This window comes from Pipistrellus hanaki (genome assembly GCF_964339955.1).
Source record: "Pipistrellus hanaki genome assembly, chromosome: 8".
NCBI lineage: Eukaryota > Metazoa > Chordata > Mammalia > Chiroptera > Vespertilionidae > Pipistrellus > Pipistrellus hanaki.
In genome coordinates this window covers 16039631-16052176 of record NC_140510.1, presented here as the reverse complement: position 1 = coordinate 16052176, position 12546 = coordinate 16039631, and the positions used below count along the sequence as shown (strand labels likewise).

Below are 12546 nucleotides of genomic sequence, written 5' to 3'. Positions count from 1 at the left end.
GATTGAAATTTCTTTTGAGAGCCACATTTTTTTAAACTTAAACTTCTAACACTACTACTTCAAAATAGACTCGCCCAGGCCATGGTATTTTGTGGAAGAGCCACACTCAAGGGGCCAAAGAGCCACATATGGCTCACGAGCCGCAGTTTTCCTACCCCGGCTCTAGGGGAACATGGACCATAAGACACTGTCCCTGCTCTTCAGGATCTTAGTGTCGGAGGACTTTAATCAGTGCTGTGACTTCAGAAGGCTCACAAGAAGGAAGCCACGTGTTGTGCAGGGAAAGCTGCTGCCTGTCCAAAGGTGTCTGTCTCTGGGGTGCGCTTCTGTTGTCAAGCCAGGGAATGAGAAACTGATCTGGATATTTCAGGCAGAGAGGGAGCCACTGCATGGATTTGTTAGGAAGCTATTGGAAGGGCTGGTGAGCAGAAGGCGGTACTTCCCCTTCCCTGGGGAGGGAGTCTGCGGCTGGCTGCCTTTTCTTACGCTGAGTCCTGGGGGCACCAGGGAAGTCGCTGGAGCCTCTAGTGCTCCTGTTGAGGCTGGGCATCAGGAGCTGGAAGCAGAATGGTGCGTCTTCCTTCCTGTTGCCTTCTGATCTCTTACTGCTTTCTGTAGGCAGAATCCAGTGTGCCCAGCTGACTAATAAATCTCAATAATTTAGTTTGCACCTCTTGACTTGCAGTACGGAGATGAATGAATATAAAACAGCCAGGTGGGGTGCGGGGTGGTGGTAGTGAAATCAAACAGTGAAAGAGCCAGATGAGAGGAAGATGGCCTGGGAGTAGCCAGTGACACCCAGAGTTTTCTCATAGCAGTTTAGACTTAGAAATTTGATTATTAGTACACTGAAATGTAATCAGGCTTTGAAATCTGATCAAAACTAACTCTTATGGATTGGACTGGACCCCTAAAAACTCATATGTGGAAGCCCTAACCCCCAATACAACTATATTTGGCAATAGGATAGGTTTTTGGTTTTGTTTTTGTTTTTTACTGATTTGAGAGAGAATCATTGGTAAGAGAGAGAAATATTGATCAGTTAGTTGCCTTCCCAGCTGGGGACCCAATCCACAATCTTCTGGTGTAAGGGATAACACTCCTACCAAGGAACCATTTGGCCAGGACTGGTGTTAGAGCCTTTGAGGAGGAGATTAAGGTTAAGTAATGTCTTAAGAGTTGGGGGCCTTATTCAATAGGACTGGTGTCCTTATAAGAAAAGGAAGATACTGCAGAAGCATGCAAAGGAAAAGGCCATGTGAAGACACAGAATAGGCAAATGCAAACTAAGGAGAAAGCCTTATCAGAAACCAGCCCTGCAGGCACCCTGAACTTGAACGTCAGGCCCCCATAACTGTGAGAAAATAAATGTCTATTGTTTAAGCCACCTTGTCTGTGGTATTGTGTTATGGCAGTACACGCTGATTAATATACTAAGCAAATCCCTAACTCATGAATATAGAGTCAGATGCCAAATTGCAAATTGTACTGAAAACATAACTTAACAAAATATCACCTACATACATTTGCTGGTCAGCACATTCCTCTATAAGTTAACCTACATAGGAATCAAGTAAAATTAGAAGGTTGCTTGACAGTGGTCTCTGAGCAAGAGCGTTTATTGGATGAAACAAATGGCCAGTGTAATACCAAAATGTCGTTGTGGTGTGACCTACTCATTTGTCTTCTAGAACCTTACTCCTTGCTGGTCATATGTAAATGTGGGTACTCTTCTTCTCTGATGGAACTGCAGGTGTCAGCCTTCCTGGCTTTTCCTTTTTGGATCCCTCTCCTTTTCATGTTGACATAACCTGGTTGCCACTTTTTTGGGGGTGGGGTGTTGCTTTGATCCTTTTGTATAACTTTGATAGTTTTCATGATTGTTTAATGGTTTAACACATACATTTTTAAGTTCTTGGGATGGGGTTAGGACATACACTTAGGCTGAAGTTTGGCCAGGATCCACGGCCGCAGTTATATTGCCTGTTGCCCTGGACTGTGTCGTTCTGATTGGTCAATACCTGTGCTGTGTCAGTTGATAAATATTTGAATGTCAATCTCTGCCTCTGTAATTGAAAACATAAAGTATGAAAATAAATTGACCAGGCTAAGCTGTTCAATCTACCATCCACCTGGTAGACTAGGCTAATAGAGAATGTCAAAGGATCCCCGTTTCCCAAAATGAAGCCTCATTAGCCTATTATGGAGCATAAAATCCAGTCACCAGAGTTTCTCCTTAATGAGTTCATCACATTTACCGGAAAAGATAGCCAATATTACCTATCGTGTATCAAGCATTTCTCTTTAAATGGACCAGCTCATTAATCATCATATCAACCCTACTATGAAGGTCCTACTATTGATGCCATTTTATAGCTGAATCAACTGAAGCTTAAATAGGTTAAATAATTTGTTTAATGTTATTAGCTAGTAAAGAGTAATGTAGAAAATAAAACCCTCAGATTTCAACATCGTGTTTAGAACAAGCAATTTTCCTTGGCCTGAAGGGCCCTTTGTTGCTTACATCTCAGCATTTTGCTCACACTCACACTTTCTCTTCCTAGCTTGATTTGTTCCCTGTTCAGGGACACACAAAATTTTCCCAGATCTTTCCCAGCAGAAAGACTGATTTCTCTACCTGGCATGCTCTGTACACGTGCTTTTACATGGCTGGCTCCCACCTTTACCATTCTATTTAAACTATTCTCCTCTTCCACATGCTTGAAACTGTTACACCACCTACTGGGGAGTATTGCCTACAGAGCAGGTACCTATCACCATTTGGAGTTGTTTGTTTGCTTCTTTATTGTCTATATCCTCCCATTAGAATGTCAGGAACCTAGTCTGTCTTAGACATGGCTGTGTCATCAACATCTAAGTACTGAGTCCTCCCTGGTAGTTAAGAAATATGCACTAAATGTCAAAGGATTATCTATTGTGACTCATCAAACCCCATGGCTCTTTGGATTAAGACTTAGGAGGGCATGCTTTTCATTCAGAGGGAAATCTCAGTGTCTGATTAGTCTCTCTAGTTGGATTCATTATTACAGAGAGTATTCTGAGCTACCAGTACAGCCAGTCACTGAGAGGAGGAAGGGGCTGCAAAGTGGGTGGAACAATTGAAAGTGGGAAGTAAATTCCCTAACAAATTTTAGATGACTAGTAGTCATCTGAAATTTGTTAGGGATTACTATAGTTTTGTCTATAGTAATAGTGTAGAGCTAACTTAGTTCTGGAAAAAAAAAATGCTTCAGAGAGTTTGTTTTTAACTATTAGGCTCTACCAAAAAGCAACTATTAAGAACTTACTATATTGAAAGAATTACCCTAGGTGATGATGGTGATTAATAAGGTAAGGCACTGAGGACTTGTATGAAACTTGGGAGAGAAAGAACTCATTGCCAAATGGAGTGACTAGGAAAGTATTGTGAAGGAGATGGGAGCTGAGCCAGGCGTTGGAGCAAGGGGAGGGATAGACCAGATGGAGGTGAGAGGTATGATCAAAAGCATGGTCTCAGGAATGTGCCTAGTGTGTTTGGGATTGCGAAGACTAGTTGGCAGGAAGTAGACCTTGAACATGATGTTGAAAAATTTGGATTTTATCCTGAATTCAGAATGAACTCCTAGGAGTTTCTGAGTGGACCGGTAATGAATTGAAATTAGTGTTTCTGAAAACTGAGAGAGAGAATGACTCAGATGGAGAATGGAGCTAGGACTGGAAAAGGGGTCCATCAGCTTCCTGCAATTAACTATAATTTGGGCAGACTCTGTCTGGGCCACAACTGCCTTCTGGTGGAAGAAATCAAGAAAAAGGGGCCACATGCTGTGTGTGGCCTGTGAAGGGGAATCCCTTGCATCCTCTTCAGAGTTAGAGCAGTTGAGAGAGTCGTGAAAAATATTTATTTTCAATTTTATGAAAAGTAATTGGTATAGCATTTTATAAACTTCAGCTCTTCAATATCAGCAGGACAATGGATTTGTGCAGATTAGGAGCATTTTGTGTGGATTAAGAGCATTTCTATATCTCAAAGTGCCTTCTGAATCATCAAAGACATTAAATTATGTCAACTAGTATTTAAGGTTAACCAGTTTTTAATGTATCTGTATAATTATAACTGACATATGGGCAAGTTGTAGGTCATAACCTTCAAACTATTTTTTACATACTTCATTTGATTGCTGTTGAGAAACTTGGATTTTTAGAGGCTCAATGACTTGTTCAAAGTCACTTGGCTAATGGGAAGGAAAGCTTGGGCTCAAACTCATTTCTCTTAGTTCAAGCCTTTTCCATCTCGGTGCAACCTGGGAGCTTGTGCTTAATACATACAATGCATTCTTACTAACTAGAATTCTTAATAATTCTAGAACAAGCAAGCTCAGTGGAGTGCGGGGATGAACCATATCTCATACGGTGGAATGCAGTGGGTGTTCAAATAAATACTCATTGGCAATAATGATGTCATCAACTTTCTAAATCAACTTGTCCCAAAGGACATGTATCTTATAATGTTCCTCAAATATGTTTAAATTAAATATTTTTAAATGTTCATATTTCAGTTTTCCAACACTGGGTTTTGCCAGTTTGATCTCATGGAATTTGCAGGCAGCATCTATGTGCACAGAAGCAGAATGGTGCCAGCTAATAGAGAGAGGGTGGGTGAGGAGCAAGTGTGGCATGAAATGGACTGTTTGCTTTTTTCCACAGTCTGCTGATTCGACCTGCAAACCCATTCTCCAACACCATGAGCAAAACCTATAAAAATGCAGGGGCCTCCATAAAGATGACTCTGACATTTGCAACAGGAGAGGTCTTGGACGTTGAGAGAGCCCAGTTCTATACTTATTATTTGGGTCTGGATATTTTTGGCTCCAATACTTGTTCCTGGTTAGAAAGTTAAAAAACAAGGGTTTAAACACTGTTCACGTGGATAGTGAAAAACATGTTCACTTTTTGCAGTGACCCTGGAAACAGAGGGGGAATTCTTATAAATCACAAAGGAAAATAAATAACTTCACCCATGGAGGGAAAGAGACAGCTTGAGAAAAGGGACTTTGGAAAAAGGCTGTCTCTAGACAGCAGTCTTGTGGTAAGTACTAAATATTCATTTACCACTCTGTATGTTTTGGCTGAAAATGCATTATTCTTTGACTGTTATTTCCTGAACCCTGTGCTTTTGAAACCTCTATTTCAGTTACCCCATTAGCAATATCCCTTGGGATTTTGTTTCATTTATTTTTTACTGAGTCAAAAGCCTGTAAATTATTGGAATGTTTGTATAGTGTCTTAATAGGCAAATGTCATAATCTGTCAACATTATATATAATTACATTAATTCCAGCCGAAGTAGACTTTAACCTATACAAAAACACTACTGTACAGCTGATGCCAAATGCTGAGCCTATATATAGTCGTTCCATCACCCATTTATCTTAACTTTGGGATAAGTGGAACAAGAATTCAATAGAGCTCCAATATTGAAGAGCGAAGAAACTCTGAGAACTTCTTAGGTATGTAAATGAGTTTAATTGTCCACAGACTTTCTTCTAAATGTTTTAATGCTGATGAGCATCGTTCTTAACCATATGGTTGTGTTTGTTTTTATGTATGAGAATCTGGTTAGTTCAAGGAAATAGATTAAGTCCCTGATTCCTGAAGGTTGGCCACTCTTTCGTCTTTGAGCTAAAATGTCATCTCTTCTATCATAGAATGCATATGAACAGGGCAAGAAATCAAAGCTGGCAAGCCACTCTTCCCTTTTGCTCATGTACTGAGATAGAAGCTAGCTTGGTTCCTTCATTTGCTTATTGTATAGGGATGTGCTTTATTGATTGTATACTCCCAGCAGCTGGCCCGGACTTTGGATCAGAGTAGGTGTCCCATAAAATACTGGTTGAATTGATTTATCAGTTGCACTTCTCCAACTCTGCTGCTGTAGATCTTACTCTGTAATTGTACAAATTAGCTGTTTATCCCATAACTGCTGAGGTTTCATATCACAAACTTTTCACAGATGTGTTTGGGGATTGAGGAACTTTTGGGTCTAGTTCTTTTTTTGTTATTCAATGCAACTTCTCCATCTCTGAGGGCTGTGCACTGAGCAGCAGACCTTCAGAGGCTAAAAAAATTAATAGTATTTTAAGTTCAACTCCCAAAGGTTATGTGTTCTCCTCATCTCTAGTGTCTTCTATCTCTAGGTAGAATATAGTGAAAATTGTGTGTGTGCATGTGTGTGTGTGTGTGTGTGTGTGTGTGTTTATATTTATTCCTTTTTGCAACATATGGGGAATTAGGATAAAAAGATAATTCTCAGCCTTTCCTTTGACAAAGAAAACACTTCTTTCATATCAGGCTGCCGCTGGGTCTGTCTTATGCCCACGCAGGGACAGAGATGCTCGTATAGTGTGATATGAGCAGCACAGGAAAGATTCTCTTAACACCAAAATATCATTCTTGTTGGTTAGTCCCCAAAGCCCAAATTCTTCCATAGAGAATATGCAATGACCCTGTCAAAGCAGACATGCTAAGCTATTGTCTTTCAGTAACTCATAGTAGCACTTACAAGCAAAGATCTTGGATCAGTCCCAGGTGTCATCAGATGAGCAGAGTTTTGTGGAGGGAATTGGTAAACAAGAGGGGACCAAATATAGAGAACTGGAATGCAGGGCTGGGTTGGGGTAAGCAGGGAAGGGGAAGTGGATTAGCAGGAAGGATTGGGTCCCTGAACATCAGAGAAAGAGGAAATAGTCTAAATGAAATCTTTGGCCACATTTATATTTTGCTCAGTGATAGGTTGGACTGTGAGCATAAATCAGAGCCTGTCACATTACCAGTGCTAGCGGGAAGCCCCAAACTAAGCTTGTGTTCCCGTTGGCATATGGCGCTACCCCAAGTCTTGTGGGGGCAATGAATCTGTGTTTTGACTCACAGCATAAAAGAACACTGTGAAAATGAGAACTTGTTGCCTGGACCACCTAAGAAACTTAATCCTGTTCAATCTCCCTAAATGATGCTTGGGAGAGTTTTTACTCTAGTGAAATGCCTTTCTTGTTTCCTAGAGGCAGATTGTTACATCTGCACGTGTATATGGGAAAATCCTGAAAAAGGATGTGGTCATCTGTGACTACATGTTCCAATGCATGGGGTGCTTGCCTGCTATTCAGTGTTATGCTGGGAGACTGTAATTTCCCCCTCTGTTTTAGTGCTGTGTTCCTTCCTCATATAAGATACTGCTGCTGGGACAATCACAGCAATAATATTCTTTTCGACTTGTTTCCTTGAGTATGAGGCCCACTGAATGTTCCTTAGATGAAATGTATTGTGACTGTCAGGAAGAGATAGGAGGGGTTGAGATCAAAACTGACTGGTGCCTGTATCCCTGACTGATGTTGCTCACTGGTTAGAACATTGACCAACACAGGGAAGGGTTAGGGTTTGATTCCCAGTCAAGGGCTCATGTTTGGGTTGCAGCTTTGGTCCCTGGTCCCTGGCCCTGGAGCAACCGATTGATGTATCTCTTTCACATCTCTATATTTTCTCCCTCCCTTCCACTCTCTAGAAATCAATAGGAAAAATATCCTTGGGTGAGGATTATTAAACACACACACACACACACACACACACACACACACACACACACGACCAAAAAAAATTCACTGAGCTATAAAGGATGTGAATCTAAGACATGGCCCTCCTTTAGGATCTATGCTGAAATCATACAAATAACTAGGCAAGGAACACACAGGGATGATTCTAGGGAAGGGTGGCTGGGAAATATAAGAGAGAGAAAAAGGGGAAACACATCATATAATTCCCAAGGCATGTTTATTTTATGATATTTTAATAATTTTTTTTATATTTGGAGAGGGATGAAGGGATAAAGGGATGAAAGGAGGAAAGAGAGAAAGAAAGAGACATGGAGAGAGGGAGTAAGACATGAACGTGAGAGAGACTAAATTGGGAATGGTTTATCTAGTCCCCCCACTTTGCCAAAGGAGTAGTTAATACCCAGCAAAGTTCAATACTTTTCCTGAGACTCTACAACTAAGATACGACCAGGAGTAGAAGGGCAGTTTGCTGCCTGTTTATTCAGGCCTTTATCTCTCAAAAGGACCCCAGTAAGAGGAGAGGTCCTTTTGGAAAACTGACCAGAGGAAAGAAAAACATTACATCCTTCAGCCTTGAATCCCCCCGAGTGTCATGGTGACCGGTGTGTTGGACAGTGAGAAGGCCCAGAGGTAATTTCCAGTTTCCACTTCGCAGGAAAAAATTCCTCCTAATGGACTGCGAGAGTAAGGTGCTATTAACTTCATTACACTCCTTATTTTACATCTATTTTCAATTAAATCGTGAGGTGTGGAGTAGAAATTATAGCTCCCTTGCAGCAAGTTACCATTTTTAGGCTGGAAGAACCACCGAGTGCAGAGACTCATGCTCAGATTCTAAAACAAACCTCTAGTGGGGGAGCGAGTTTGTGGTTCTTAGTCACAATTCTGCTTTCAGAGCATGATACCGGGGAGGGTGTGAGTGAGTGAGTGTGTGAGTGTGTTTGTGTGTGTGTGTGTGTGTGTGTGTGTGTGTGTGTGTGTGTACACTCTGGTAATGCTGAACTATTCTTTGATGTTGATGATTATTTTACTTGATAAATCATCCATTTTAAGAAGAAAGTAACAGGTAAGTGAAACTGAAATGAGAAATTTGTTTCAATGTGGGGGGGTAAAGACCCGAGAGCAAGACAAGTGCCTGCAAGTGCGCCTGCCCAGTGGGAGTGTGCGAGCAGCGGCACGTCCCCGCCAGTAGTCTTCTCTCTGAAAACAACAAAATTGCCCTAGACATCGTCCCTTGATCCAAAGCTGTTCAGCTCTCCTCAGGATGATTTTTGATCAGAAAAAGTCCGCATTTCACACTGCGCTTTTTTATGTGCAGGGATCACTCCCCGGCTTCCTGTGCAGCTATTTGACACGTGTCGCTGTGATAACATAACTGCTGAGAAGGCTGGGGAGTGCGTTATCTTTTTTTACCAGCTCACGTTTCAATGGCAAACATTCTCTTTTAATTTGGGGGGGGGGGGGAAATGTCTTTTGCTTTTAAGCACAGAGAGGAGTAGTAGTTCCTCTTATGAATGATGAATTCCTTCCTGGTGTCCCCATTCCTTTCTCCCCCACTGAAAAGAAAACAAAACGTTGGTCATGTGTGATCCTCAGCTGTGACGGCAGGGCTGGTTGATGGACTTCCAGAAGCAGGAAAGGCCCCAATTAGACCCTTCAGTTCATCCTTCATCCTCTTGACAGTTTACATGCAAATCATTAGAGTAATTAGGCCTTCCACAGCACACATTAATTAGACCAATCAGCACACGTCTTTGAAAGTCTGCTTTATATTGAGGTGCTTTTATAGCGGTGGGACGTGCTGGATAGTTGCCACTCTCTCCTCCAGATGCACCCCATCCCCTGTTCCTGGCTGTGCACCTCTTGAGGAGCAGCACAGGGATCTTGTCAAAAGGATCTGTGGGTTTGTGGCATCTGGTTGGGTTTGGCCAGTGGAAGGACCTAGCAGGATATCAGTGGTTGGGAGGTGAAAGCGGTCAACGTCACTGTTTTCCTGCTGGTTGTGGGCCACGGGGACTGGACTCCTCTGCCTGTGGTCACAGTGTTTGTTGGGTGACTCTGTGGCACAGCCCTGGCTGCAGCCATCACCAGCCCCTTCTGTGTTCTGGCCCTTCTGCCTCCCCACACTCCTCAGGCTTCTGGGCTCTAATGACTTCAGTGCTACCAGCCCGTCTCGTGTTGGTTTGCTTTAGGTCTTTCCACCTTCACTGAACAATTCCTTACTGGTTCTCCTCAACTAGGTCATTGAGTGGCCATCTTATTCCTGCAGGGTTCCCCTGACTGGTAACCGGAAATATTCCCAGGGTTTGGAAGCTGACCCAATAAGCAGGAAAATTAGTATATCGTGGCGGAGGCAAACCGTGTGCTGCTGACGGGGCTAGGAGCCGGGATCACAGTGGGAGGCAGTGAGGAGACTCTGTGAGGATCTGTCGTTAGAGCTGTGCTTTAGAGCAATGGAGAGAATATGGTAGACAAGGTTTAGGATGGAAGAGAAGATGCAACCCAAGGATATTGTCCTATATCCCTGGTGACAACTAATTTTATTGCTGAATTATTTTTTTCCAGGGTAACGTTCTCCTTATATCAAGTTTTGATGGTTAGTATAGGTCAATGGTAGGCAAACTCATTAGTCAACAGAGCGGTAAACTGCGGTTTACAGACCACTGGTATAGGTCAACATGACTGAGCCAGAGATAGCCAGGTGGCTGTCAGAATGTTCTATCTGGGGGTGTCTGGGAGGCGTTTCCAGAGGAGAGTAGCATAGACTAAGTAAAGGTGGCCCTCACCTTTGCTGGTGGGCACCATCTCATCTGTGAGGGCCTGCACAGAGCAAACAGGCAGGGGAGGGCAAGTCTGCTCTCTACAAGAGCTCCCACACCTGCTGCCCTCAGACATTGGTTCTCCTGGTGCTTGGGCCCTCGGACTTGGACTGGGACTTACGCCTCGTTCTTAGGCCTTGGCATTTGGACTGGAAATATACCACCAGCTTTCCTGGGCCTACAGCTCACAGGCAGATTATGGAACTTCTCAGCCTTTCCATTTACTGAAGTCAATATCAAAGCAAGGATCAGCAAAGGCTGTAACAGGCCAGACAGTAAATGTTCTAGGCTCTGCCTGTCAAATGAGCAGACACAGCTACTCAACTCTGGTCTTGTGGAGGAGAGCAGCCACAGACAGTACATGAATAAATGGGTGTGACTTATGCTCCAATTAAACTTTATTTATCAAGGCAGGCAGCATGCTGGATTCTGAGAGCTCCACTCACAGGAGGGAAATGGGAAACTGGATAATGCACTTTTACTGAGTGCTAACTCCGAGTCATGGCTTGTGTCCACCCTCAGGACGTGCAATCTGCCCAGGCAGGCAAAGGAACAGGTTTGGGCTGTTACACAAAGATGCATAGACCCAAGTCGCAAGAAGTTGAGCAAAGGGAAATAGTTTAGAAAGCTCAAAACTCACGGAAGCTTTTTCTAAACACAAAATAGGGGCATGGTGAGTATTGCTCAGTACAGCCAGTAGATTATGAAAACTAAGGGGGAAAAATCTAAATTTTGTAGAGATTTAGGCATGCTGTAGCCTTTACTCGCTGGTGCTGCATAGACCATCCTCACCAGGGGATGCTTGATGGAGCACATACTGCAGCTGGCTAGGAAAGGTGTCTAGCTATCAAATCCCATCTGCCCTTGGCCCTTTCTAATGCTTTGCCCTTTTCTCCTTTGTTAGATTACAGAGGTTCCTTTTATCTCAGGGGGGAATAGTATCATTATAATTAACCTGGTAATTAATTAACAGGGAAGGAACAAAAGGAGGACCAAATAGATGCATGCTCAGTGAAGTCTGGGTGACGTAGGAAAGATACATACCTGTCAGTCACACCTGGGAGCAGGTCATTGGCCAGAATAGGCGTGGCCACTGCAAGAGCATGAAATCCGTGCTATATAAGCTCCTGAGCAAAGGAGTTCCCTCCCTTCTTATTGGAGGGGTGTGTTCTCACATGCCTGCATTTGCCCACATGGCTCACAGCCATGTCGACCCCACACACAATGGAGTGATGGACTGTGACTAGCCTGGTGCTACACAGGACCCAGCTCTACCAGGGAACGGGCACTCTGGACACCTGATTTGCTTTTAGCTCTGGCACATCCCTAGCTGCACCTTTTCCAGGACTGGCTTAAGGGGAACTGGATTTTGCAACCCAAGGATGTAAATCCACACAAATAAAGCTTTCTACCACATCTCATCTTTTCACGGGGGCCTCTGAAAATTCTTTAAAAAGTATTTTTATTGATTTTTTGAGAAATATAGAGAGAAAGAAAATAAGAAAAAGAGAGAAACATCACTTTTAGAGGGAAACATTGATCCTCATGCACCCTGATCAGGATCAAGCCTGAAAACAAGGCTTATGCCCTGATCACTGATCAAACCAGGAACCCTTTGGTGCATGAGACAATGCCCAACCAATTGGTCAGACTGGTCAGGGTCCCCTGGAAATTTTTATTTCAGCAGCACCCCAACAACACCATTCCCACTAGCAATGGAGAAGTTCCACCTGTGCATTGTCCAATAACACTATTGCATACAGTCTGTGTACTCAGTCGCCTGACTCGGCTGCCCTGTGCAAGGCCTGGCCTTTGTCCTCTGGTGCCAGGTTTGAGATTTCCCAAGGAAGCATCAAGGGGAGGAGGGTCAGGAACGACAGGGACTGCATCACTGCCCCGACAGGCTGCTAGCCCAGCTGTTGCCTACAAACCCTAAGAGGAATGAAGACCCTGCTCTGGAGCCAGGGGTTGGGAGGTGTGGTGGTGTTTGAGGATCCAGCCAAGGCCCCTTTGGATAAAAGCAGCAAGTGTAGAGCCTGGGCTAACAACCTTTAGCCTGGGCTAGCAACCTTCCTAAAGTGACGTGCACGAATCTTTCCTGTTCTCCCCATAAAGTGGAAGTG

General features: G+C 43.4%; 1 protein-coding gene across 1 annotated transcript in view; it reads left to right on the top strand.

Annotated features, from left to right (window-relative positions):
- Window positions 1-12546, top strand: part of NCKAP5 (NCK associated protein 5) — a 946230-nt gene that overhangs the window by 137495 nt on the left and 796189 nt on the right. The window contains exon 2 of the mRNA XM_084893312.1: window positions 4957-5086. Within this exon, the coding sequence (XP_084749438.1) occupies window positions 5018-5086 (69 nt within the window). The 5' untranslated portion in view covers window positions 4957-5017. The remainder of the gene's footprint in view (window positions 1-4956; window positions 5087-12546) is intronic.